This window comes from Mustela nigripes, chromosome 7 (genome assembly GCF_022355385.1).
Source record: "Mustela nigripes isolate SB6536 chromosome 7, MUSNIG.SB6536, whole genome shotgun sequence".
In the NCBI taxonomy this organism is placed as follows: domain Eukaryota; kingdom Metazoa; phylum Chordata; class Mammalia; order Carnivora; family Mustelidae; genus Mustela; species Mustela nigripes.
The window spans coordinates 613,742-639,698 of record NC_081563.1 but is presented as its reverse complement, the minus strand read 5'-3'; the positions used below and the strand labels follow the sequence as shown (position 1 = coordinate 639,698).

At 59.8% G+C, this 25,957-nt stretch overlaps 1 protein-coding gene across 12 annotated transcripts in view; it reads left to right on the top strand.

Moving 5' to 3' along the window:
* Positions 1-25,957, top strand: part of MYT1L (myelin transcription factor 1 like) — a 390,720-nt gene that overhangs the window by 355,579 nt on the left and 9,184 nt on the right. For all 12 annotated transcript variants that reach the window (XM_059405073.1, XM_059405070.1, XM_059405071.1 and 9 more), the window contains 4 exons: positions 7,142-7,204; positions 11,373-11,456; positions 12,802-13,023; positions 21,881-21,972. In XM_059405073.1, coding sequence (XP_059261056.1) covers positions 7,142-7,204; positions 11,373-11,456; positions 12,802-13,023; positions 21,881-21,972 — 461 coding nt within the window. The remainder of the gene's footprint in view (positions 1-7,141; positions 7,205-11,372; positions 11,457-12,801; positions 13,024-21,880; positions 21,973-25,957) is intronic.

Below are 25,957 nucleotides of genomic sequence, written 5' to 3'. Positions count from 1 at the left end.
GCTAGGTCGCCCATCTGTCTCACGTGCAGCCCACCGGGTTCGTGATGCTGAGAAAACTGGTGTGGCGGGCCAGCCGCACCTGCAGGGAACCCCTTCCCCATCCCTGCGCGGCCCCGAGTGGGGACCCTCAGCAGTGGGCGTGACCCATGGGATACGGTCACTCAGTCCCTACCACCCTTAGGAAAACCCCACGGGCACAGTCGGGGTGCACATTCTTGCGCATCTGGCCCCTGCCTGGGGCCACCAAGCACCCCACCCCAGCGCACACAGGCCCTGACAGCCCCACGCTCCCTGCACACCAAGGGCACGGGCTGCCGGCGGGCTCGGGGTGATCGGCAAAGGTGAGTGCCTCCTCGAGGGCCCCGCGCGAGGTCTCTGCATGCTGGGGCGGGACGCCCCCCGCCTCCCCAGGGCGCGGTGCGCGTGAATGCCGCGCACCATAGGACGGTAGAATGCTGGTTTCTGTTGCCTTCGCTCAGCCACACCAGTCACCTCTTGTGTGTTTTTTTTTGCATGGGTCCTCCGAGTCCAATTCCAATTCTGGCTCCGGCTGCCCCAGTCTCTTGTTTAGCCGCTCCACTCTGCTGCTGGACGTGCATGTGCTCCGGCAGCAGGTCCCATGGACACATCCCGTTAAGTGAATGGGACGTCAGGATGTGCTAGGTACGTTCGGCCGCGCCGGACAGGAGCCTACTCCTGGGTGTAGCTGGGGCCCCTCAGCGGGCAGCCGTGCGTGTGGCGGCGAGGGCCCCGTCGGACTCCCCCCAGCGGACCAGGAGGCAGCATGACCAAGGACTCGCAGCCACAGGGCTGCGGGCTGCATGTTTGGAAGCGAGCAGACGTTGCATGCGGCATGAATAGCAGAGCAGCCGCGGCCGCTCCCCCCCCCCCCCGCCTGCAGAACACGGGCCGGGAGCCTCCCGGGCCGCACCGCAGCTCTGCATGGGGCCCCGCACCCAGCCCTGCCACCCTCCCAGGGGACCCCGGGGCCCGAGTCGGGAAGGGCATGGGGGAGGCACACGGCACACGTGAGGGGGCAGGTGACCCGAGCCTGATGGCAGTCGTGTGAGCCTCTGAGCCAGGTGACAAGCCTGCTAGAAAGATCCATCGGTGGGTGGTGGAGGAGGGAGCCGTCCCTGCGGACTGCGTGAGCTCTGGGGGTGCGGTCACTGGGCCATTCGGCCCTGATGCCTGGCCCGAGCCACACTGACGTCCACCTGCTCCCACAGCACACGGGTCCTGGACGCTCTGTCTGCCCGGGGTCCCTGGAACCAGAACTCTGAGCATTAGCCACAGGATCACGTTTCGCTTTCTCAGTGCCCTGAGGCCCAACCCGTCCAGAAACGTGATCTGAATCATCAAACGGAGGGTTTTTTATTCACGTTAAGAGTACCTTTAAAACTCTTTTTCATTTATGGGTTTGTTTTGAGTGTAATTTAAAAAGAAAAGTGCCAGGAACCAAAAGAAAAGGTGTTTCTTGCTTCCCTGTTACATCCATCAGACAGCAAGTCTTACACCTCGATTCTCCTAATGTCATTGTGTCCCCAGTCCACTTGGAAATGCGTAGGTTTTCATGACCCAGAGTGTCCCACTCATCCCACGAGGACGGCTGAGGAGAAAGTGAGGACAGGAGAAGCTCCAGGTGTCAGGGGACAAAAGCAAGAAGCAAATCCAAACTGCTTCCCGGAAGGGTGGCCGCTCAGGGACCCCTGCGGGGTAGGGCCCCAGCCAGCCCACGGTGGCCAGCGGTGGCACTGCGGGTGGTGCCCCAGGCGTGGACCCTGAAGCCGGACTGGGCTTCGTGCCCCGTCTCAGAGGGTCCACGGCTCAGCTGAGTCACCAGCCGTTTCTGGCGGGAGGCTGGGCTGGGGGACGCTGGGAAAATACCGCATACCCGCGTGGCGATCTCTGTGTCTGGCTGCAGAAAGCTCAGAATAGTCCTACTTACCACTGAATTCAAAAAAAAAGAGAGAGAAAATTATTGAATGTCTTACAAGTTAAGAAGCAAATGTAAAATTTTACCTTTCCTTGAGTTTCAGGTAATATATCTAAGAAATTGTGCAGAAGTAATGCATACGGCTTTTAAGTGACCTGGTTTCTTTCCATTTGGGGAGAAAATTGCAGAGGAATGGCATAAGAATCAGTATGTGTCATTTTTCCATTAGAAATATCTTTCTTTTGTACTTCTCTGAATTTCTTTATTATTTCCTATTTATATGAAAAAATCAAAATAAAAAAATGTATTTTCACAACCATGTCTTTTAAGGCAAAAAAAAAAAAAAGTATTTCTTGAATTGAACTTTTTATATAAATGAAGCAAGGAGTTATATATGTGTGTCCGGAAACGTTCCAATTTACAAATACATTTTACTACTTGAGACAATGCCTAATTTTAACATTTTCATGATTTCTTTTAAAATTGAGGGTGATAATATTTTATCTATTTTTTTAATATATTTTGTTTCTTACTAAGTCCTCTTGATAGAGTCGCCACGGAAGAAACGAGCAAGAGGAGCTGTAAGGGCCTGCCCGTGAAATTCTGAGAACGGGCCTATGTCCCTCTGACACTTGGTGTAGTCAGTCCGGGTCGTCCATGAGTCCTGTTCTGTATATTTTTAGCTGCTCTGCTCACATAAGGGCCTGTCTGCAGCTCAACCTTCCCGGGCAGTTTAACGAGGTAGCTCGGCGACCCCGAGAGTCCGTTCAAAGCACCCACAGTGCTTTCAGCCTCTATCTGTATGAGTTTTAAAAATAAGTCACTGACCCTTATCAAGATAAGAGATCGTGAGATGCCTCCAGATGTTTTTTCCTGTACATTGATTTGATTTTGGGGGAGCTGAGCTCGGTCTCCCCCAGCGGGCCTGCCAGCTCAGACTGGTTCAGACACAAACGCCACAAGCCGGGGCTGCCATGCTCCAGGAGGACCGCCTCTCGGTCCTCGGGGAAGGTCACTCCCCAGCAGGTGGACGGAGAGAGGCTGGCCCAAAGGAGACTGGGGCTTAGCCTTCTGATACCCAGCAAGGACGCCTCAGAGTCCCCGAGTACAAATGCTTGTGTGGGTGGAACCTGCCTTGGACTTCTTCTGAGGTGAGAACAGGACTATCACTAACGGGACGATGCAATGTGGTTGGCAAGTCGCAGCTCCCGGTGTGCAGTGACGTGCATGTCAGTGTGGACACACTCAGCTGGGAGAAAATGGCCTGTTTTGGAGGTCTTCCTTAATATAACAATCAAATCCTCGAATTTATTTTCAAAAGAGGGTGGCATGATAGCGCATGGAGGAAGCACTTTAAAGATATTCTTATCACTAATTAATCGATGACACAACTTCAGTCAGTGGGTTTGATGATTTCCATTTGGCCCACCCTGTCTCGGGATGGGAGCTCTGTAAATGGGGAGAATAGCATGGTAGCAGGCTGTATGTCTTGCTGAGGAACAAATCAGGGACAAGCAAGAAGCATGGTGGTCTGCTGTCACATTCTCGAGATGTGCCCCAATGCAGAAGCATATGGTTTTCATGATTACATAGTTTCATGTACAGACATTAAGTCATGTTTTGACATTAGGGGATACGTCTCCTGGCCTCCATGTGGGTATGATCAGTGACAGTTCCATGGACATCCTAGCAGAATGTTTCCATGGCTGGGCATCGTTCAGAGGAGCCATGAGCATACAGGGCGTTCTGGGAGGCTCGGGCCCACAGGTCTCTTTGATGTCTTAGATCTGCAAAAGCAACACAAACCCAGCTGACTCCTACTTGAGAAGGGCTAGTTCCGTGAAATCAGAAATCCGGAAGTTTGTAAATGGTCCTGAGTTGTTTTTTTTTTTTTTTATTTTGCTTGGATTCTATAAAACTTAAAATACTGTTTAAAACATTTTTTCATGATTCTCCCAGCGCCTTTCTTAAATGTTTTTTTAAGACAGATTTTTCCAGTCAGGTGAGAACATGCACTTCCCCAAATTCTTTTCTCCCATGACAAATGCAAGATCACGGACAAGGCACAAATGTTTTTAGCCTTAAATACATCTGTGAGGCGACAAGTCTAGCTCTAAGGTTACTTGTTCATTATGTGTGTTCTCAGAGTATTTCCACCAAAAAAGCACCTTTGGAGGGGAAGAAAAGCGATATTTGAGGCAAGTGTTTCATGTCACAGAACTTTGCATTTCTAACCATGGGAACTTAAAATAGACTCGGTGCTATTGTCCCTGGTAACCGGCAGGAAGCGTGGAGGGTGGTGAGGGTCTGGTGTGCTTCCCCGCGGCTGCCGAGGACTTCAGTGCAGAGAACCTGCGCCTGCCTCATGGGGAGTTTCCATGGAAACCCAGTCAATCTCTTCTGCCGTTCCGAGACCCAAGCTGTGTGGCACATGGTACTGTCTGATTTTACCCACGGGGGATTTTGATTGCCCACATGGGCCTCCCTTCATGGAAAAGATGTGCTCTTAGATGGGTAGATGCTAATCGAACTCTAGTAAATCGATTCTCCACCGCCCCATTGTCAAGGTCCTGGGGCTGGCTCCGTCTGAGCGGCAAAGACCCCTCTTGTTGGTGATCATCACTCCTTCATTCACCAATTTCAGAAAACCATATTTGTGAGGGTTGAGATTTCTTAAACCCAGGAAATCTACATGTAAATCTAAGAGTTTAAAAAAGCTTCAAAGTCTTGAACAGCAACAGAAAAATGACTATGTAGAGCTGATAGAAGGAACCGTTCTGGGCTGCCTTGTGTGGTCCAGAAGCTCCACCTATGGATGAAAGAGCTGCATTGCCGGCCCCGACAAAACCCGGAGCCACTGTGTCAGGGGAAGGCAGCAGTGAAGAGCAGTGGGCCCCTCCAAGCAGGCCTCCCGAGCCCCCGTGACAAGCCCAGGTCCTGGGCTGCAGGGGTGCGGGACGTGAGCAGATGAAGGGGAGCCTCCCCCGGAAGGAGCTTAGGGCAGGCCCCCCCCGTGAGCTGTGCAGGGTTGTGGCCAGGGAGGAGCAGACACGGGTCCCCCAGCCTGGGACTGCACCCCGTCTGAGTGACCGGAGCCCTTGACAAGAAGAGCAAACCTTTTAAGAAAGCGAGAACACTTTCTGGACAGGGTTTTTCTTTCCCAACACAGTGGAAGCTCTGAAATGGGCCAAATCGATATTTTGTTTGTTGTTTTCACGGTGATAGAGGACATTTTCAATACCTCTCTCTTTTTTTTTTTTAACCAGATGATGCCTTTGTAAATGGCTTAAACACACAAAACCTACTCTGAACATCTTTCTCTCTCTCTTTTTTTATAATTCGTCAAATCTGATTTTCATTTGCATTAGTTTGGTTATAACGCCTCACTTTAAATCTGAACAGAATATGTCAACCTCCTACAGCCCTCACCAAAAAAAGGCATATTGAAAAATTTCTACTCATGTTAAAATGAATAAATTTTAAATAAATTTGCACCGAGTGCTTAAAATAGGAAGAGTTTGAGGATTTTTTAAAGCAAAAGGCAAGGCCAAGTGCATATTGTCAGCAAGTAGGAAACCTTTCTGTTTCCTGATCCGTTTTCCAAACAGAGACTTGCGTGAGATGCGCTTCTCTGCAGCAGAATGGTTTTGATTGCTCTCAGACCGCCTCCTCCGCGCTCCGGGGCTGGCTCCCTCCGCACGAGGGGCCGGGTGGAAAATCACCCAGTGAGGCCAGGTCACTGCACTTAGTATTTAGAAAGTGATTACTTAGCGATCGGCAGTTGAGTCTCATGACCAAACTTTAATTGTACGTAACCAGCTGTTACTTTAACAAACATCAGGTCAAAAATCCGATTCTGTACAGATTCTGTCCTTGGTACAGATTCTACTTTAAAAGCCCCATTGTTCTGCCTCAAATGCCTGTTTTTAAAATCCTCCCTCCAAGCACGCACTCAGGTGCCGGCCGTGTGGCCCAGGCTGCCGCTGTCCGCCCGCACAGCGGGGCCCTAAAGCCATCGCTGATTTTTAGCAAGGTACGGCCGGCACAGGTCGGTACCCTTAGAGCTCGTGCTCGCTCCCTTCCTCGGGACCAAAGAGCACGTAGACAGCGCCCAGATACCCAAAACTGACACTCATGGGTGTCAGCACGGGACCCCCAGCCCCCTCCGTGGGGTGCCGGGGAACGCGCAGGGGGACCCCGTGCTCCTGGGCCCGGCTCGGCGTCCAGCTGCCGCCGTGACTCTCCGAGCAGAAAGCAAACCGAAATCCCTCAGGGGTAGTAGATGTTTAGGAACTACCGGAAATGTGTGATTTCTGTCCTTGCCAGAGCTCGGGTGCTCCCTGAGTAGGGGCGTGGGCACGGGGCACGACTCGGGTGCTGCTGCCAGGTGCAACGTTGCTTACTGAGTCCACTCCCGCCGGGCAGGGTGTGTGTTTTGTTCTGTTTTGTTAAATATACAAACCTGATGGAAAAAACAACTTTTTCTTAATTTTTGCCCTGAGTTCTCACATTCCTGGTGGGAGAAAACCAAAGCAGCCTGAAGGGAAATGTCTCTGCAGCAGCCCCTGACCGCCCCGGAGGCGGCTGCGCTCGGGACTGGTGCGACGGGCCGCGGCCCCTGACCGCTCCGGAGGCGGCCGCCCTCGGGACTGGTGCGAGGGGCCGCGATGATGAGCCTCGGTTGGAAGCATGTGCTGTCCCGCTCGGGAGGCCACAGCGTGGTCGCTAAGAACCGGGGACGGGGCCTCGCGGGGCTGCGGTGGGTGTGTGCAGGTGCCACCCCAGCTGACCCGCAGCCCTGGGCTCCGCCACGCCGGCTAAAAAGGCTTTGAGTCCCCAGTGCTTGGCTCCCGGGGGCTGCCCTCATGGGGCTCAGGGCACCCGTTAGCCCGGCTGGACGAGGGTTCGTCTCCCAATGCTCCAGGGGGTGGGTCATAGCCAGGCAGGTACTGAAATCCATGATTCTTCTGGAAAGGGCCATTGGGCTTGACAGAAAGAAAGTAGCCGAGGTTGGCATCCGGCGGCGCAGTCAGTGGGCACAGGTCCCTGCTCCCAGCCGGGGATCTTCCGGTTCTGTTTGTCTCCTTCGAGTAGGGAGGTGAAGCCATCACAAGTTTGCTTTCCTGGAAAAAGAAGGGACTTAATTGTCCAGGACACTTGCTTTCTTTCCAGTAAATTCTGCCCGTCCTGTGTTCTTAATCGCAGGTGCCCCACCCCTGGCTGCGACGGCTCCGGGCACATCACCGGGAACTACGCCTCCCACCGGAGGTAAGCGGAGCGCCCGTTCCCTCCCGCCCCTGCTCCTTCTGTGCTCGCTCGGTTTGGCCCCACCTGCGTACGGTCTGGAGGCTCAGTTGGCAGAACAGCGCCGCACTGCGGGGTCCCTCCTGGGACGGCGGACGCCCTCTCCTGACGGGCCCCGGGTCCGCCTGCGAGAACGTTGCTCGGGTGGTCCAGCAGCAGCCTCTCCAGATCAGAAGAGCTCAGGGAACAGACCCAACACAGGCCTGTTATAAGGTCCCTGGGACAGTCACGGACGGGCAGGAGTTCCGGCCCCGGTGGGCATTGGCCTTTCAAATGGGAAGTTTGAGCCGCTGGGCTGTCTAGCTGTTCCAGGCCAGGAGCAGAGCTGAAGACACAGGCCTGCGCTTTACAGGGCTCCTTGTAGGCCCTGGGGCTCCTGGGGAGAAGGGGTGTCGGAGACATAGCCCCGCAATCCCATCAGACACGCCAGGCCACGTGTCAGAGGTGAGCTGAAGAAGCTTCGGACGCGAGGTCTTCACAGAAGTGGGTCAGGACCTGTGGCCAGGCGCCCCAGCTTCTAGTCCTGTCCCATCCGCGACGAGAGCCAGGGCCGCGGCGGGGACGAGGACGCTGGTGGAGGAAGACCCGTCGGACGGTGCATGGCGGCTGCACCAGCAGACACCGACGCCCGCTCCCACGACGCTGCTTCCTTGTCGGCGGGACTTGAGGTCATGGAGTGAGCGGCCCTACAGTCCAGGCGCCCGGCACTTCAGATGCATCCCCCAAGAAGACAAAGGAAGAGGAGGGGGAGAGGGGGAGGCAGGGAGAGGGGAGGCCTCTCGGACAGCGTTAGCCCGAGGCCGCCCACCGGAGAGACGGCATTTGCCCACCGACCGCACCGAGTGGATGCGTGGATGGTGTGGAGCATGGGGCTGCCCGTGAGCGCGCAGTCAGAGCAGGGGACGCTCCCTGGCTGCTAGTGAGGTCTGGACGAGGGACACGGACAGCCTCCGCGGCGGGCGCCTCCCTCACAGAGATCCCCCGCGGGCCGCGCTCCCGTGCTCGCCGTCCAAGCAGGTCCCGGCAGCACCAGGCTGGGGCACACGGACTCGGACGGCCCCCAAGGAGGACTGGATCATGGGGTTATGGAGGACTCTCCGTGCTCATCCTCCCCTCCGGGGCTGTTCCCATGGTGCTGCCGTCTCTCGGGGGTGGCCGGCAGCCTCCAGGCTCTACCCACGGGACACGGCCGCACCGGCTCCACCGCTGGTGACAACCCAAGAAGTCTCTGGGCGTTGCCGCGTGTTCTCTGGCGCCACCACCAAACAGCAGAGTGGCCTGGTGGGCTGAGCCAGCTGGCAGCCCGGGCAGAGCCTGCCACTGAGCGTCGGAGGCCGACGAGAGCCCGCGCTCCTGCGCAAGCCAGAAGAGCAACGTGGCTGCTCTAGACTCTGTTCCCCTCGAGTCGGTCAAAAACAGCGACAACGAGGACCCTTTCCTGAGGCGGCCCTTCCCCGGGCGGCCGTTTCTCCTCAGGCTTCCAGCTGCCCAGTGTGGTCCCGCCACCCGGGGTCCCGAGGAGCCCCTCGCCCCTCCCATGCGTCACCACGCACATGTGGCGAGAGACCCCAAGGCCAGGAGCTGTCCCCCAGTGTGAAGTCGCGTCTGTGCTTTTCAGGAGCCCCAGGTGCCGGGGACGCCCCAGGAACGCCTCCCAGGCTCAGAGAGCAGCCGTGCACGGGCGGGGGGTGGGGGGCTCCGAGATGTCGCGCCATGACAAAGAAGCATTTGCTGAGCACCTGCTGCATACTGCGTGTCTCTGAACGCGTCGCCTGTGTTGTCTCGCCGTGCTGTGGGGGCCCTCTGCTCGCCCTCATCTGGAAGGAGCCCACAGCAACCACGTCACCACCTGTGGGGGCCCGACTCCCCAGGGCACGTCCGTGTGCGGGCGCCCCAGGCCGTGCCCGTCTGACGCAGACGGGACGCCAGGGCTGAAGAGGCAGCGGAAGGACGGGGATCGCCCGTGGGGCTGCGGGTCCCGGGCACAACCAGGCCTCTCCTCAGGCCTCCTCAGCACGGCCGTGAGTCCCCACGCAGGCACACATCTCTGCAGCCAGAGGGTCAGGGATGAAGCGTCTGTCTATCCAGCACAGCGAGCCCTCCTGCGGCCCTGCCGACAAGCCTGCCTAGACCCCATCTGGACACTGTCGGGGCACTGGCCCTGGCCTTGCCTCCGGCCACACAGGTCCTGAAAGTGTTGCTGCTGTTCCCAAAGTGCATGAGATCTCAAGACTCAGACGCACCGCGAGCCCCCGCGTCAGTGACGGCCAACTGTGGGACATCTGTCCGGGATACATCACTGTGTAGAGCACAGTCACAAATGTCACCCAGGATTCCCGGGTGAGGGATCCAAAAGCGCTGCTCAGAGAAGACAGGCTCCTCCGGGAGGAGATTGCAGTCGGGAACGGAAGCAGCGGCGGGCACAGCGGCAGGCAGCAGGCTCCCCCCGTAAACAGCGCGGTGTCGCTGCGGCACCGACGGCGAACAGCCCGGAGGAGGAGGAAGGAGCACATGGCTCGGGCGCCCGCAGAACTCGCAGCTGTAGTGGCACGTGCTAAGTAAGTGGATGGCTTCCGGCCCAGGGACAGGGCTCCCCAGGCCCCCAGGACTGGCAGTCGGAATGGCACCTGTGCCCAGGAAGACGTCTTAAACAACGCGCCTACAGACAGCCAGAGTGGGGGTGCGGGGGCAGCGGGGCGGAGACCGGTGGGGGCAGCACGTGCAGTCAGGGCAGCAGGGACGGATGCTGGCGGCAAGGCCGGGCCCCGGGAGCCTCGTGCGCACACGGGGGACTTTGGTGCTGAGCCGCAGGAAGGTCTGAAACAGAACGCCTCAAACACGACGTCCGGAGGGGGAAAGGGGACGATTCCAGGGACGCCTGAGGACATGTTCTGCCTGTGGCTGCTGCCGGGAAAGAAAGGGGACACAGGGAGCGTGAGCCGGGTCGGGGCGAGCGGGGCAGGCAGGGCTTGGACCCGCAGGTGCCAAGGCTGCACGGGGCTGGGAGAAGCGTCCCAGGGCCCACAGGCGGTGACCTGCCCAGGACCAGGAGTGCCCACCGGCTTCGGGTCCCCGAGACCTGGGCAGGAGTACTTCTCCAGGCAGAGATCTCAAGGGCCGGACCGTGGTGTGGCAGCCGCTGGGCAGCCAGAGGTGGCGGAGAGGACAGCCACTCTCTGGGTTTTACCTCCAAACGCAGGGGCGGATAAAAGGAAAGAATGCAGCCGTGCCTCCTCTTTCCGCGTCCCCGCGAGAGGAGGCAGGTGAGGGGGCTTGGAGCACGTGCCGTTGGAGACCGCAGGGCCCGGCGTGGGGTCCGAAGCCCCAGCCCAGGGCCCAGGGCTCTGCACCTGCCCTTTGCCTACGGGGGCCCCTCGTCGCTGGAGAGGAGCCTGGCTGTCTCACAAGAAGGAAAAACGTGAGGGCACGGAGTGAGGGGCTGGGGAACAGGCCTCCTGTGGTCAGAGCCGCCCCTGAGAACCCAGATGCCGGGAAGGGAGCTCGCGAGGACCCGGGAAGACGCCCCACCTGTGCCACAGCCGCGGCTCTGGCTGGAGCCCGTGGCCGCGTGTCCAGCGTCTTGGGAAAAGGCCTAGTTTCCTGATCTTCAGTTCTTTGCAAGGAGTCACGGCTGTTTTCTGGGTTCTCCTGCAGAGTCACCGACAAGCCCGCCGTCAGCCTGTGCGCGCACACGTGTCCGTGACTGCGTTCTGTCCCAGCCGGAAATTTTCCTGTAGATAAACGGGAGCCTCTATTTCCAAGCTTTCAACAATCAAATGAAGTAATTATGTTCCACTTCCTCTGCGCCTTCTGCAGACACACTGGATTCATACTTCAGACAGATCTGAACAGACTGCCCTGTCCCCCCAGACGGCAGGGCTCAGGGGAACAGCTCACCCAGAGAGACCAAAGGAGCGTGTGTTCTCTTCCTCCATGTGGCCCCTCTCTGTGCCTGGCCCGGCCTCTTTCCATGCAGAGGGGCCTCCCCCAGAAGGACCTTCCTCCCAGACTTGGTGTTCATGGGGAGAAGCTCCGGCTGCTGGGGGACGCGGGGTCCAAGCGGCTGCTGCGGGGCGGAAGCTGGCCATTGCCGGCAGAGCCGATGTTTGCTGAGGCCGTGTCCCTTCTTCAGTCTTTCAGGTTGCCCGAGAGCAAAGAAAAGTGGCATCAGGATAGCACAGAGCAAGGAAGACAAAGAGGACCAGGAGCCCATCAGGTACGCGTGGCGGGCAGGGGTGGGCGGCTGCCGGTGGGAGCAGCAGGGACGGGGGCCACAGTCACCGAAGGCCAGATCTGGAACCGCACCCAAGCACCCCTGCCGGCGGCTGAACACACCGTCTAAACACTGGGTACTGTGGCCAGGGACTGTCCACCCATCTGACACTCTGAGTAGTGGGACCCCAGACCCTCTCCCGTAGCCCTGGGTGGACCCTGGACCCTCCCCGCAGCCGCCCAGCCCTAGGTGGAAGAAGCAGTTCTCTGACTGGAACAGGCAGGTTCACAAACGTCTGTGAAGGTATCGGCTATGACGAAGCCAACATCGGCGACTTCCCGGCTCTGGAAAGTCGCGCAGCCGCCGTCTACCTTGCTCGGGGGCAGGCTGCAGAGCCGGGGCTCCTGGGGCTTCCAGCACACGCAGGCCTCTCAGCCAGGCCGTCCACCCCGCCATGTGCGCCAAACCAATGCCCAGTGCCCAGGCCCCCAAATCCCCAAAATAAACCTGGAGTCGTCCTCCTGAAATGTTAGTCTCCATGTGTTTGGAGAAAATTTTTGGTTAAAACAAAATAAAAATCAATTCAAAAGTATTAAAATAAACCTTAGCACAGTAAATGGGTGCTATAAATGCTGTAGAATGTGAACTTTGCCCTTAAAAAGAAAACGCAACACCCACCGGCCTGGGGCCTGTGAGGAGCCTGAATCACGCCCACCGTCTTTGACAACCTGTGCCGTCGGGGCTGTGCGCTCTCGGGTCGCCCGCGGCGGGGAGGTTTCAGGAGCAGGGATCAGCCTACCCCTGGCCTTCAGCTCCCGCCCAGACCTCCCCGCTCTTCCCCGCAACGTGCGGGCGGTGGACCGCCTAGCGGCACTACCGGAGACCTTATTACACGCCACATCTCGCTCCAAATCCCCTCTGGCTGGAGGCTGTGGGACGGCCTCTGGAGAACAAACCGGGCATAAAATGTTTTCTAGCTCTTGGGAAAACCACGGGTTTATAAAATCATAAAATTAGTACTGCAATTCCTCCTTGATTCTGCATCCTTCCGTTGTGAACGCTGTGATTCTGTCCAAAAGTGCTGTCTTTTAAACAGACCCTGCACCACGCTCGCTCCAGGAGCGGCTTCTTTCTCCCCTGCCCGTTGCTGCCGGACCGTGCAGCCCCCTCTGGCCGCGGGCGGGAGGCCCCTCACCCCGGCCGCGTGGCGTGCTCAGCGGGTCCTCTTTCTTCCCCTTCGCTGGAGGGAGCGCTGGTTTTTCTTCGAGCCTGGTTATCCTGACCTTGCTGGAGAGGCCGCCAGTACAGACAGCGCCAAGACCACAAAGTGTGTCTCTTCTGCCCCCAGGTGTCCCGTTCCCGGGTGTGACGGCCAGGGCCACATAACCGGGAAGTACGCCTCCCATCGCAGCGCGTCGGGGTGCCCCTTGGCGGCCAAGAGACAGAAGGACGGATACCTCAATGGCTCGCAGTTCTCCTGGAAGTCGGTCAAGACGGAGGGCATGTCCTGCCCCACGCCGGGCTGTGACGGGTCAGGGCACGTCAGCGGTAGCTTCCTCACCCACCGGAGGTGAGTGTCCTCGTCCTGGCGCCGGCCCGGGGAAGCCCCGCCAGGTGGCTGTCCGCTCCTAACTCCACCTCCCCAAGCCGAAAAGAAGGTGGGAAGCTGCCCCCAGCTCGTGGCCTGCCCTGGTGAGAAGGGAAACCCCAGAGGTGTTTGGGAAGTGAATCCCACTCCCATCCGTGGGTCAGGACGGAGGCTTTGGGAAGCGTGGGGGCAGGACCCACAGAGAGAAGCAGACTGGGCTTCTGCACACACACGAGTATGTGCAGGTGAACCTTTTGGGCTGAAGAGGGCGGAGGCCCCATGTGGGGAAGGAGGCTGGCATTCGGCACAGGGCCTCCCACTGCACGCCTGGGCCAAGAAGGTATCAGGAAATTTCCAGAAGAGTCAATCGTCCCATTAATTTTTACTTGCTTGCTCTTAGAAGGAATCCATAGAGTTCGATGGTCTTAGCAGAAGCCCCGTTGAATCAAAGGGCTCCCCATGGAAGGGTTAGGATGGGCGGTGTAGACAAATCACATGGACCCGGATGGGCGTGGTGGCCCACGATCCAAGCCACAACCAGCACAGAGGGAACACGTCAGTTCACACACCAGGAGTTGTGGGAAGTTCGGGAGTACGGCACCGAGCCTTGAAATCTTCCTCGAAATGAAGGTCAATTTTTAATTGTTAAAGGAGTCCCTGCTCAGGTAGAAAACTCAGACGGGATCAGTGAGCCCAAAAGGAAGCAAGAACGTTTTTCCCTGACCCGGTCTCCCAGCCTGCGGCCCTCGTGTTTCCCGCGAGCCACGGCGGTGAACAGAGGCCTGCGCAGGTGCACGCGCAGCGCCCTTTCCGTGTCTGTGCTCCAGCAGACCCCACGGCTAGTACTGGGATGGCCGGGGTCCTGGTGTGCAGACACTGACCCTACCCCCGGGGTTTGCCACAGGCCCCCAGGGCCAGGAAGGCTCCTTCTTTGGCCCAGGCCCCAGCCAGAGCCCAGAGGTTCCCGGAGGTGACCCATGCCTGCCCCACGGGAGGATCACCGGCTGCAGCGGATGAGCCCGGGACTCTAGCTGTGGCCCCGCCCTCCTGCCTGCACAGGACCGGAGTCAGGGACGGAGCCGGGAGATGTCTCAGGGCGTTCAGAGGGCATCCGAGGCAGGGGCCCTGCCGTGGGCGGTCCAGCTCCACAGATGGGATGCTGGCACTTAACGGAATGGCTGCCTCAGTGTGCCTGTAGGGTTAGGGCTCTGAGCCCCAGGAGCTGGGGGTGGAGCCCATGTCTGTAGCGTGTGGCTGCGGGAAAGGGGACGAGTGGCACCGAGAGCAGAGCTGACAGCATTTTGTTTCCATCGTGGTAAAAACACACCTTCCCATCCTCACTGTTTTGGGGCGCACAGCTCAGTGACATTGAGGTCACTCACGTTATGCGGCCATCCCACCGTACAACTCCAGGACTTTGCCATCTTCCCAAACTGACACTCTGTCCCCGCACACCCTTGCTCCCCACTGCGTCCCCGGCGCCTGGTGTCCACCGTCAGCTCTCCGCTCCACACCTCGGGGTCCCCTCCAGGACCTCCGATGAATGGGATCCTGCGGTCCGTCCTACTGCGTCTGCCTCATCTCACTGGGCACAGAGTCCCCCATGGGCGGCAGGTGTCAGAACGTCCCTCCTCAGAAGGCTGAACCACACCTCCTTGTCTTCATGTACGCTGTTGGCAGGCAAACCACGATTCCCCAGAGGTGTGCGAACAGTCGTCCGGGCAAGAATCCGGCCAAGGGTGCAAAGATCCGTCCGTTGGAGGCTGTGGCCCCGCTGTGTGGAACGACAGGCTGTGGTCCTCCCAAACCCTACGGCCTCGGTTAGGAGGGGCCCCCAGGAAGACCCCATTGGTGCACTGAGATGCGGGGCTCCTCCTACGACCCCCCCAGTGCTGTGAAAACAGCAGGTGTAGAATCAGAAGGAAAGACTCCACTGACCCAGAAGTCTCCTGCTCTTCCTCCTTCGCCAAAATGTGACCGCTCCCGAGGGGTCGGGGATCGTGGCCGGCGGTGCCAGGACGTAAGCAGTAGAGGAACCCGGAGCATGGGTCTGGGGCTGCCGGGCCCACCGAGCCACTGTCCCCAGTGTCCTCCCCAGGGAGGTCATGGCCGTGGGGCAGCCGGGCACGAGAACAGTGGGAACCACCGAGCTCTGTGCGCCCCCCCATCCCCACAGGCTGTGAAACTGTTTCGTTTATTTTGTTCCTTCGAGGCTGGGGTCCACACACTCTACCCTGTACGGGAGGTGGGGGCTCCAGTCTGTATCCTGAGCAGGACCGTTATAAGGACATAGAAATTGTCCTATTTTATCTTAAAGATTGGCTGAGTCTTCTTAAAAAAGCAGCATTTAAAATGAAAAATAAGTCATTCAAAACCAAATACGTTCTCATATAAATCAGATTTCTGTTGGAATGTGTGTCTAATACCCCGGCAACAAGGAAAGTGGCGTTCCTTGTTTTCGGATTATGTGGCACGTTGCTGTAACTCCCGCCCACCACGACCAAGGAACACTTCTTGAGTCTTCCGGAGGGACCAGTTCTCCCCACTGGGGCTGTCCCCCCACCCCCACTTCCTTCGAAGGCCAGCCGTGAGCAGAACAAACACTGTGGTTTGAAGCAGCAGCCACGAGGCCCATCCCCTGGCTGCACGTGCCTCCCTGGGGCTTTAGGGGCTTCAGAAAACCCAGCTGGGGACCGCTCAGCTAGGAGTCCCAGTGACCCAAACTGGCCCGGGATAGGCCAGAGGCAGGTGTCGGGAGAGCAAGCAGGGGTGCACTGACGGTAAAAGAGACACAGGTGGGGGCCGTTATCCCCCAAGGGGTCAGACGGGTGGTGGGGCACAGCCTCAGGAAGAGAGAAACAGGGACAACCAGGGACAGGAGAGCGGAGAGGGCGGGCCGAGCTCGGGTGAGGTCTGAGCCGGGCCGGGGGCAGGACAGATGCCCCGGGGAGAAGCTGCTGGGAAAGGGGGTGAGTGGGCAGCGGGCAGGCCCTCAGGACCCAGTGAGTGTCCACCAGCCACTCGGGAAGCACCCAGGGGCTGTCTGGCGCAGCCCTGGCACATCTGGGACACACTCGGAGCCGGGGCTCCCTGAGAGCGGGTGCGGGTGGGCAGGGCCGGCAGAGCCTGGGAGGGGCTGGCTGCCCCGGCAGTGCACCGCACTGCCCGGCCTGCACCCGCCGGCCCCCGGACCTGGCTGTGTCTCCAGAACCATCCCCTCCTCCCAGCCCGCTGCTGAACCCGGTTCTCGCCTAGACTCTCTTCCGCCACCTCCCCCTCTGCCCAGAAGAGGCCTCTCACCCCCCAGCGTGTCAGGGGAGCTCTGTGTGCCCAGCGGCATCGTAAGCGCCTTCCCGGGCTAGCCCTCTGAGTCACGGGGACAGCCCAGAGGCACAGGTGCCCTCGTGTCCCCGGGCCAGGCGAGGGACGGGGCTGCGTGGGGCGTGCAGGTGACCGGCAGACCTCACAGTCCGGCAGCAATCAGTCACCAGGGCTAACCCGGGAAAATTAACCGCAGTCTTAGAACGGAGCCTTACCTTTCACTGGGCTTGACCCGAATGAAATATATTTTTCAAAGAACTCATGTCCTAGACCCTCTTAAACTTTCCTCCCAGACCCAAAACCTGATGTCTTTTATTTTCAGTTTCCTTACAGTTCATCCCAAGTGGGGAGACGGCTTTTTTCCGAATGTCTGTTTTGCCTGATACTTGCCAAGGGAAGTGCATTAACATGAGTGCCTCCCCGGGGGCTCCTCGCCATGGACCATCGCAGTGCTCTGGGGAGCACCTGCATTTCCTTCCCATCCTCCCCAGGTCGACCCAGGGCACCACAGCCCCTGTTGCAAGGGACGCTGGGAGATGTAGTCTTCCCAAGGGACGCTGGGAGATGTAGTCTTCCCAAGGGATGCTGGGAGATGTGGTCCACCTTTGGGATGTGGGGGAGATGGTCTTGGAGAGCCCAAGAAGAGGAAAGCTGGAGGCTGTCCTGCCGCCGTCGGATGCTGAGACGCCCTGGTTTCTTACAGACACAGACATAATCATGGAACCACAGCCCCCTGAGATCTGTGTGGTCCGGATGTTAGATCAGACAGCCGATGCCAGGAAGGCAAGATGCTCTTCCCTGGACGCACGGCCCACAGAGAGGAAAGCTGTCCGGTGGGCGGCATGCATGGACCCCTGTGTCCACTGGAGGACCCAGCCTGGGCCACGCGCTGTGCAGTGGCTTGGGAAGGCATCAGGCAGAGCGCTGGGCTCCCTGTGGACCTCCAGGAGGTGTCATCGGCTCTTCTCCACTGGGGGCTCCCAGCCTGCGGGCACCCTGCGGCCCCAGGGAGGAGAATTGCGCGCACTCTCTCCAGAGTCACCCACACTCTTTGCGCTCCTCCGACTGCCTCCTGCCACGGCCGTCACGGACCCTCACGGACCCTCGGGGCGGACGTGCCCGGACCTGTGGCCCCACGCCGCGCGAGGCTGGGAGCCGTGAGTGCCGTCCGTGCCGCAGAGGTCCCTGCGCCCACGCACCCGGCTCAGCCTGGTCACCTGCGGAGGCCACTTTCCCGGTGGGGTCCTTGTCGCAGGCACCGGGGCCGGAACATCAGCGCGTCTCTCGGGGCACGACCGGCCCACGGCAAGGACAGAGGCTGGATTTAGCTCACAAGCAGCAGAAGAGACAAAAGCAAAACCGATGCCTCTCTGTTAGGACGAGCTTCCTCAGCACAAAACCCAAATGGGCTCAACAAGGTTCCAGTTCCTTGTCAGGCAAACGCGGATGGTGCCGGCGGTGCGGCGCCTGTGACCGTGGATCCTAGCCCGTCGACTGCCTGCCGGCAGACACTTAACTCTGCCTCTCGGGGCTTCTGTCACTGATGAGGGGCTGGGCACCGCTGTCCCTCGGCCGCCCACGTGGATGTTCCCTCTGACCCCTTTACCAAGAGCCCAGGCCCTTGGCCGCCCAGGTCGCTCCAGGCCGGGTCATCCCTGAGGAGGAAGAGCCGCCAGGCTCCCTGCAACCCTGACCCACAGAAGGGGAGAGAGGAGCCGTCAATGCAGACTCTGGGCATACGACCCTGTGCCCGATGGTGGCAGCCGTCTCTCTAGGACTCCTGGGCCACAGCCCAAAACACATTCATCTCCACTGACCTCAAAATGCCACCGAAATGGCCTGCTCTCCTTTTATAAACCCATGAAATAAAAATAATAAAAATGTAGAAAGCAAAGGGAGTTCCGTCCCCTGCATGGAGTCCCGGGAGCCGAGGTGCTGGGGGATGAGGTCGAGGGTCCGGCTCTGAGGGGACACACGAAGGCAGCTGCCCGGACGGACGCCAGGGAGGGGGTGGGGGGTGGAACCCAGGCGCACGGGCCCCAGGACCCTGCAGCAGGACTCCGCGCAGCCTTGGGAACAGCAGGAGGTGGAAACCTCTGTGAGAAGAGCTTCAGACACCTCGTGCCCCTGCACCCGGCGGGAGGGGCGCTCCGCACCGGGGACCCCACTGTGTGGGAGGCAGGAATGCCCCCTGCAGGGCGAGGCCCTCCACCTCCGGTGCCCAAGCTGCTGTGGGCACAGCCTCAGCCCATGTGTGTCCCCTCTGACCTCCAGACAGGAGGGGACCCCCTCCTCCTCCCCTCAAAACCTGCAGCTCAGGACAGGCCTCAGTGGGTGATACTCGGGAGATGGGAATGAGCAGCCCAGGATGACCCCACAGGAGGAAGCCCTAAGTTACACTGGCAGAAAGCAAAGCAGACTTTAACAAAGAAAAGGACTGAGAAAACACATTTCAGGAAAAAGAATGTTCTAATTTGTCCTCAGATAGAAAGGAGCACAAGCCGAGTAATAGGACAGACTCTTCGCAACCTAAGAGAAATCGAAGGAACACGTACTCTTTAAAACAAAGACAAATGAGATAAAAAGTTCAATTGGGAGGTTAGAGGATAAAGTTGAGGAAATCTCTCTTAAATTATAAAACGAGAAAAGAAGACAGTTTTTAAAACCTAGAGAAGGATCCCTGGGGCTTGCTAGCCTAACGGGCTAACAGCAGTGTCCAGCAGGTGCGAGAAGAGAGGAAGATGGCGTCCGCTCGCACGGAGAGAGCAGGAGAAGCAGCCCCGGGCGCAGGACACTGTCCCCAGGCCGTCCTGCAGGTTCACCTGCCCTCCGGGGAGTCCCTCCTGCCTGATGACCCTCCTGCCGTGTGTCCCTCTCGCTAGTTCTGGACTGGGGAATTGAAACCCCCCAGTGCCGGGAAGCAGGGGCTTGGCGCCTGTGGCATTGGCATCTGACCACGCACGCCACACCTGTCCTATAAGCGGGCTTGCAGAAGCAGGTGGGACCGTAACTCAGGGCCAGCAGATGTCTGCGCTACAGGCCCTGTGGCACCAACCAGATCTGCTCTCTTGCAAGTGAGACGTGAGCCGCCGACACCACCGTACCCAGTCAGTCTGAGGCCTGCGCCTCGAGATGTCCCCCCCAGCCTCCCCAGGTGGCCAGTAGCTGTCAGCTTGCTCGCAACCCCAGGGGCCCTTCCGTGGACAAACCCTGCCCCCACACCTTTATAACCACGCCTCCTGGAAACCTTCCCTTATTTCGCTCTCTCCAGCTGGAAGATGCTCCTGAAGGAGGTCCTGCGGGCCCGGTCCTGACCGAAGGTCTCCCTCCCTCTGTCCTTCTGAAGCACTTGCCTGTAGCCCACCCTGTTCTGGGTGCTGGGGCTGGAGCTGGACGGCTTGGGGCCACCCGTTAGCTGCATCTTTCCAAATCCCCACTCAGAGCAATGCAGTTTTACTTAGAGGAGTTTCTGGAACGGCTGCTGGGCCCTCGGGGTCCACTCCTCGAAGGGGAGGGTATGAGTCCTGCAGCCATCTGGGCCATCCCAGCCATCTGGGCCCCCAGGAGCCGGCACACCATGACACAAGGTCGGCACAAGCCCCAGGGAGAGCCCACGGACCTGCCCGGCACCCAGGTCAGTGCCGGGGGCCCTTCCACGTCGGCCCCATGTGGACCGTGCTGTCCCTGAGCCCGGGCGGGCATGCTTGAACAAAGCGCGTTGCTCCGTGGGCCTGTCTCTGCCCGATTCAGTGTCCCAGCTCCAGCGAGTATCTCTGGGAAGGACGCCACCCTCCGCATCCCTGGTCTGCCCTTTTGTTATCTCAAAACCGAGAGAAACGAGGGAAGACTAAACCGGGTTCTGCAGGTCAGCGCGTTCCGGAAGCCCGTGTTTCTGTGGTGTTCAGAGGCTGCTGTCGTGCTCAGGTCTGGGGCTGGCGTTCTGGGTGCCCATGGGAGGACCTGAGTGTGTCCCCTCCACTGGCTTCACTCTACTGATCTCTCCCCTTTGTGGATCTGCGTCCACATACCACGGCATCACTGACGCCTGACCACCTTCTTCTCAGGGCAGAGAGTCAGGCTGGAAGGACATGGCCCCTGGGGAGCAGCCCCGATGGTCACAGACAGAGAAGACCCCAGACTGCCAACTGGCCGGGGCCACTGGTGCTGGCCCAAGAGTCGGGGGCCGGAGATAGGCCAGCAGGGCTGGGGAGCAGACACGGACACCAACCAACGGCCCTGGCCGACCTGGGGCACGGAGTCCTGAGAAGACAGGGGAGGCCACAGAGAGGGACCTGCCAGTCCTGGGGACTGACACCGTTAGTCCGAACCAGCACCAGCAGACGCAGATCCTAGATGCAGATCCCAGCTGACGGGTCCCGGGAAGAGGGAGCAGGGTCGAGATGACTCAGCCTCTCCGGGGCCCTCTGGAGCAGCTCCCAGACACAAGCCTCTCACCGACGGCTCATCAGAGACAACGTGGATGTTGCTGTGAACCGTGAGAGGAAATCTGCGTGGACATACTTAGGAAGCGTCCGCGCATCGACGTAGGCAATACTTGTGTTGCTGGCAGCAGTGTAATCCTCACTGTGGTGGGCTTCGGGAGGACAGAGGTGGAGAGCTCTGGCCAGGGGCCGCCTGGCACCTAGTGACGGATGAAACGTGTAGGATGGAAACACACATGTAATACTGGACACACAGCCATGTGCATGTGTGTCATTTCCATGTCACGAGGGCCAGGGGTCCCCTCAGGTGGTGGCCGGTGAGGGGGAGCCCCCAGGGGCAGGTGGAATGCAGCCCAGGCTCAGGGCCATGGGGGCGCCCAGGGTGCAGAATCGTCCTCCACGCATGCATAGCCCGAAAGGGAAGGACGGGGAGCCGTCCTGGGAACACAGTTGTCAGCGCCTCGGACCCGTACCCAGGGCAGAGAGCACCCCCAGAGGGGCCCGTGTTAGCAACATATGGGCAGCGGGGCCTTCTGCAAAGAGGCTGCAACCTTGATGTTGGCGGCAAATGTGAGATCACGGTACTGGGGTCCTGTCTGGGCGCCTGCACCCACCCCCCAGTGATGTACCGGGACAGGAGGGGCAGGAGAAGCTGGGCTGAGTCTGGGCTGAGCTCATCACCCGCGCCTCCTCCATCTGTGTGTCTAAAATCCGATCCTCCTCCAGGCCGTGTGCCAGTCCGGCACTTGCCGTAGTCGGGACGATGTCTAAGGCCAGAGAGTTGCTCCCTCCAAACTCCAGGCGGCCCCGGGAGCACACGGTGAAGGGGTGTCCTCTCGGCCGGCCCCAGAGCCTGGCTGCCGCGATTTCCTCGGAGGCCCCATTCGGCCTGTGTCCCCGCAGAACCGCCCTGAGCCCGTAAGCAGAGACAGCCGCCCTCGTGTGCGGGGAGTGGGCCAGGCCGCATCCACCACACGGGCCTTTTGCCAGCAGCCAGCCTGACCAAACGCCTGCGCGGCCCTCCTCGCCCGACTCTCCTGAGACCCCCAACTCATGCCACCTTGTCTTGTCCCCAGCTTGTCGGGATGCCCACGAGCCACATCGGCCATGAAGAAGGCGAAGCTGTCGGGAGAGCAGATGCTGACCATCCGACAGCGAGCCAGCAACGGTGAGCCCCCTCCCCCGCCGGGTGCCACAGCCTTGGCCCCGACTCCTCGGGCACGGCCAGAGCCCCTGACCCACGGTTGCGATGTCTCTACTTCGAAAGCTGGGGCACGGTCATTCCGGCCACAACTAAGAAGCCTGTCCCCTCGGCTGGGGGTGGGGGGGCCCAAACCCATTACTCGTCGGGACCCCAAACAGTCCAGGGACTTGTTCCCCAGAATTCCGGCAGCTCCCTCTCGTGTCTCGGCCCCCAGGTCCTCCTGCAGGGCCTGAGTCCGGGACGCACTCCTGTCCCTCTGTGCTCAGCTTCCCAGTCCTGACCACTTGCAAGCACCCCTCCCACCACATGCCTGTGGGCGGCCCAGGGTGCGGAGTGCAGGGTCCCCCGGGGTGCGGAGTGGGGAGGGCAGGGGAGCTGCTGACTGGGTGCTGGGGGGACCCCGTGGGACGTCCCTCTGGGGCCTGCGGAAAGAGCATCACAGGCAACCACTCAGCAAACTGGGCCTTGAAGGGTAGGAGCGGGGACCCCTCCTCAGCATTCGGAGGCCGCTGGGAGCCGGGAGCCAGCGCGGAGCTGGGCTGACCAGTGCGGGGCCGGCCAACGGCGAGCTGGGGTGGCAAAGGCCCGGGACAGGCGCCGCCCCCCCTGCGGGCTCATCAGAGCAGCAAGCACCGTGGGGCCTGGGTCACGCCTGGGCAGAGTCCTGGACCCATCCCTGGAGCCCCGTGCCCGGCTCCTCCCCCGTGGACCCGGGCCTCACGCTTAGGCTCTACCTGAGGCCGCCGCCCTCGCAGGAAGGCCAGGGGGTCTGGGGCCCCTGATGTTCATGACAGGTCCTGACCACAGCTTGGGGCCTCTGGGCGTGCCCAGCACTGAATAGCCCTTCCTGTGTGGCTGACCACGGACGGAAGATGGCCCGGGCCACAGTGTTTGCATCCTGCCGGCGTGGACACCAGCATCCCGGCTTCTGCTTGAAGGGCACTGGTGCCGGAGGCCAGAGCCCGATTAGAGGGAGCGCTGCCCCCAGACGTTCTGGGACCCCTGGGGCACCCACAGGCCTGAGGCCCCACGTGGGACCGCCGCCATGACATGTCAGGCCCATCCTCACCGCTCTGGGCCATCACAGGGCAGCGCTCATGGCCAGGAAGACACCGCCACCAAGACTCTTTCCAGCCCACCCTGCGTGGCCCATCACCCCAGACAGCCCTGCGTCCACGCGGACTCCGTGGGCCAGTGTGTCCGCTTGGTCAGCTTCTGATTCGTCTGGGAGGGAGGCGGCTGGAGCGGGAAAGAAACACGGGCGGATCACGCACAATGAGGAGGGGCCGTCCCCTGGGCGGGCAGTCGTGGCACACGCGTCTTAGGGCGTCCGAGGCCAGGTCTTTCCCGAGGGGCAGGGGAGTCCAAAGTCTTCTCTCTGGCAGTGCCAGGCATGCAGCTTCAGAACCAGTGAGCTCTCGTGGATGAGAACGGTGGTGTGTACCACCTCCCGGGAAGCGCCAGGACGCCCCGTCCCATGGGGAACCACACGCCCACTGGTCTGCACCCCGACACAGGAGGCCTGATTCGGGGCTCAGGGCCAGAGCCTGGCTCTCTGTGGCAGGCTCCGGGGTGCATGTGTGTGCGGCGAGGACACTCGTGTCCCAGAGCCTGGGTCCAGGCTGCAGCCTGTCGCTTCCCGTCTGCGCAGACCTTCTTCACACAGGGACCAGAGTCCTTCTGGAGCCCACTTGGTTCAGTGCCAGGGCTGTGGCGTGGAACATGGACAGTCCAGACCTGCTGGCGCCACGTTGGCCAACTCACGGGCAGCACGCGCTGCTGCTGGGAACGAGGCCTGAGCACCCCACTTTCCTCAGCAGCTCTGCTCCTCCTTCAGAACCTGGTTGTTGTGCTGCCCTAGCTCTGTCTCCCTCTCGCTGGCTCTCGTCGGGATCTTGAGTGTAGGACCCTCCTATTGCTTTTACACATCCATAACGAAGGTGCCGGAAGCGTCCCCCGCTCCACGTCCTGGCCTGCACTGAGCGACAGGACCTCAAGGAAGCCTCCACTCGGTCGGCAGAGCCGTTGCAGCCAAGCTGCCCCTGCGCTGGGCTTCTGGCTCCTTCTGTCGAGTGTGCGCCTGCTTGGACAGGAGCACAAGTGTCCTTGAGGCTCTGAAACCCCTTGTCCGTGCTTCCTGCCCTCCTCCTCCTCCTCATTCTGACTCTTCAAGCTTCAAGAAGAGTCTGGTCTCCTCTGCTCCCACACAAGGTCGCTGTGATCTCGTCTCCCACTGAGCGGTCTCCCAGAGCAGCCGCCACTCCGAAGCCCCTGCTGTCCCTGCCCCCCGGCTCTGTGCTGGTTCTTCATTGGTTTTTACCAAGAAGGAAATGAGATAATCCCTCCTTTTGCCTTCTTATATTGTCATGGAGGACAGGGTGCTGGGGAAGGACTGTGACTTCTGTCACCCGCGTAGGCAGTTACAAACGTCTAGCTCTCCCTGAGCCTCCCGAGAGGAGGGTGTTGCCCTGGGACACAGGCATCCGTGAGCTGGCCAAGGCGCTGGCTCCCGGGGCGCAGCCACTTTCTCCCTCACACTCCCAGGTCTGGTGTGCTCCCCTGTCCAGGAGCGGGCCTTGTGCTGAGCCCTGGGGCCCTTAGGGGGTCCGAGGGACAGATGCACATTCATGGCTTTAAGGAGATTCATTTCCAGACACTCAGATTCCTCTTGATGCCTGAACCCAGGGGATGGAGGGTCCGTCCACCTCTTGCCAGTTCTCTCCGTGCCCCTTATGGTGAGCTGCCCGCCCGACCTTCTCGGGAGGGAGGCTGCAGAGTTGGGCGCAAGTGCCTCCTGGCACCCGACAGGAGCGGCCTTTATGGCCGAGCTCTGTGGGCACAGCCCAGGAGGGCCGGCACGCAGAGTGAGAGCATGTCTCGGGGAGTCGTGTCTGCTCCCGTTTCCCAGAGACGAAACCTCTGACGCAAGCCCGTTGGTCCGTCAAGCGCTCCCAGAAGGGAAATCAGAGATGGGAGAGCGAGATGGGGTCCCTGCTGTCGTTTTATCGGGCTTGAAATGACCCCTCTCAGGCAGCGGATCTGACCCGCAGACCGGCTCGGTGACCGTCCTCAGCTTACGCAGCAGGCACCTCTCAGGAGTCCTATGGACTGAATGTCTTGGCCCAGGTTCGGATGGACACATATTTAAGGCTGTGCAGCGCACGATTTTGGAGATATATAAAACTATTTAAATTTAGAATAAGAAGTTTAGAGGATAAGACATAAAAAGGAACTCTGTTTTTAATTCTTTAATTCAGCAAAAAATGAGACCCACAGCGCTAGACCACATGCTGTGTTTTTCCTCTTTCTTTTCTTTTTAATGACTTGTCAGCTCCCAGCATGGAGTCAGCAGGACAAAAGCAGCCTGTGCCACTTTTCAGGCCGCTGAGTGCGCAGCCCACGGAGCTCGCAGGTCTCTGGCTTCTCAGACGCCCCGGATGTGCGGCGGGCGTCTCCAGCCGCCACCTGGCAAGTCCCGCTGAGTCAGGGGTCTTCGCACTGAGAGGAAGTGACCTCTTACTCCCGCTGTGTCCGAGGCGCACTTTGCAATGGAGGGTTGAAAGGACTAAGAAAATTCTCATCACGGAACTGTCACGTGGGAAGATACGGATTTCTATCCCACGTCCACCACGGATCAGATGCCGGCTACAAGGCCCCAGCGCCTCAGACCCTCCCCAGGGCGGTTCAGAGATGCGCCCCGCCCTCCGGAGCCCTCCGTCCCAGGTCGTGCGACCTCTGACCCTGCTTCCAGGTTGGTTTCGCATAAAGTTAAAGAGCAAGTAGTCGTCGTAGAATGGGCCTCTGAGACGGCAGCCACCCTCCGGGAGACAGCGTGCTCCCCTGGCTCTCCAGTGGACCCGCTCGAAGCTTGCGTCTGCCAGAGTCCTGGCCCAGCCCAAAGGTGTCGACGTTCTGGCTGTTCTGGATGCTTCGCGACCCCTTGCGCCGT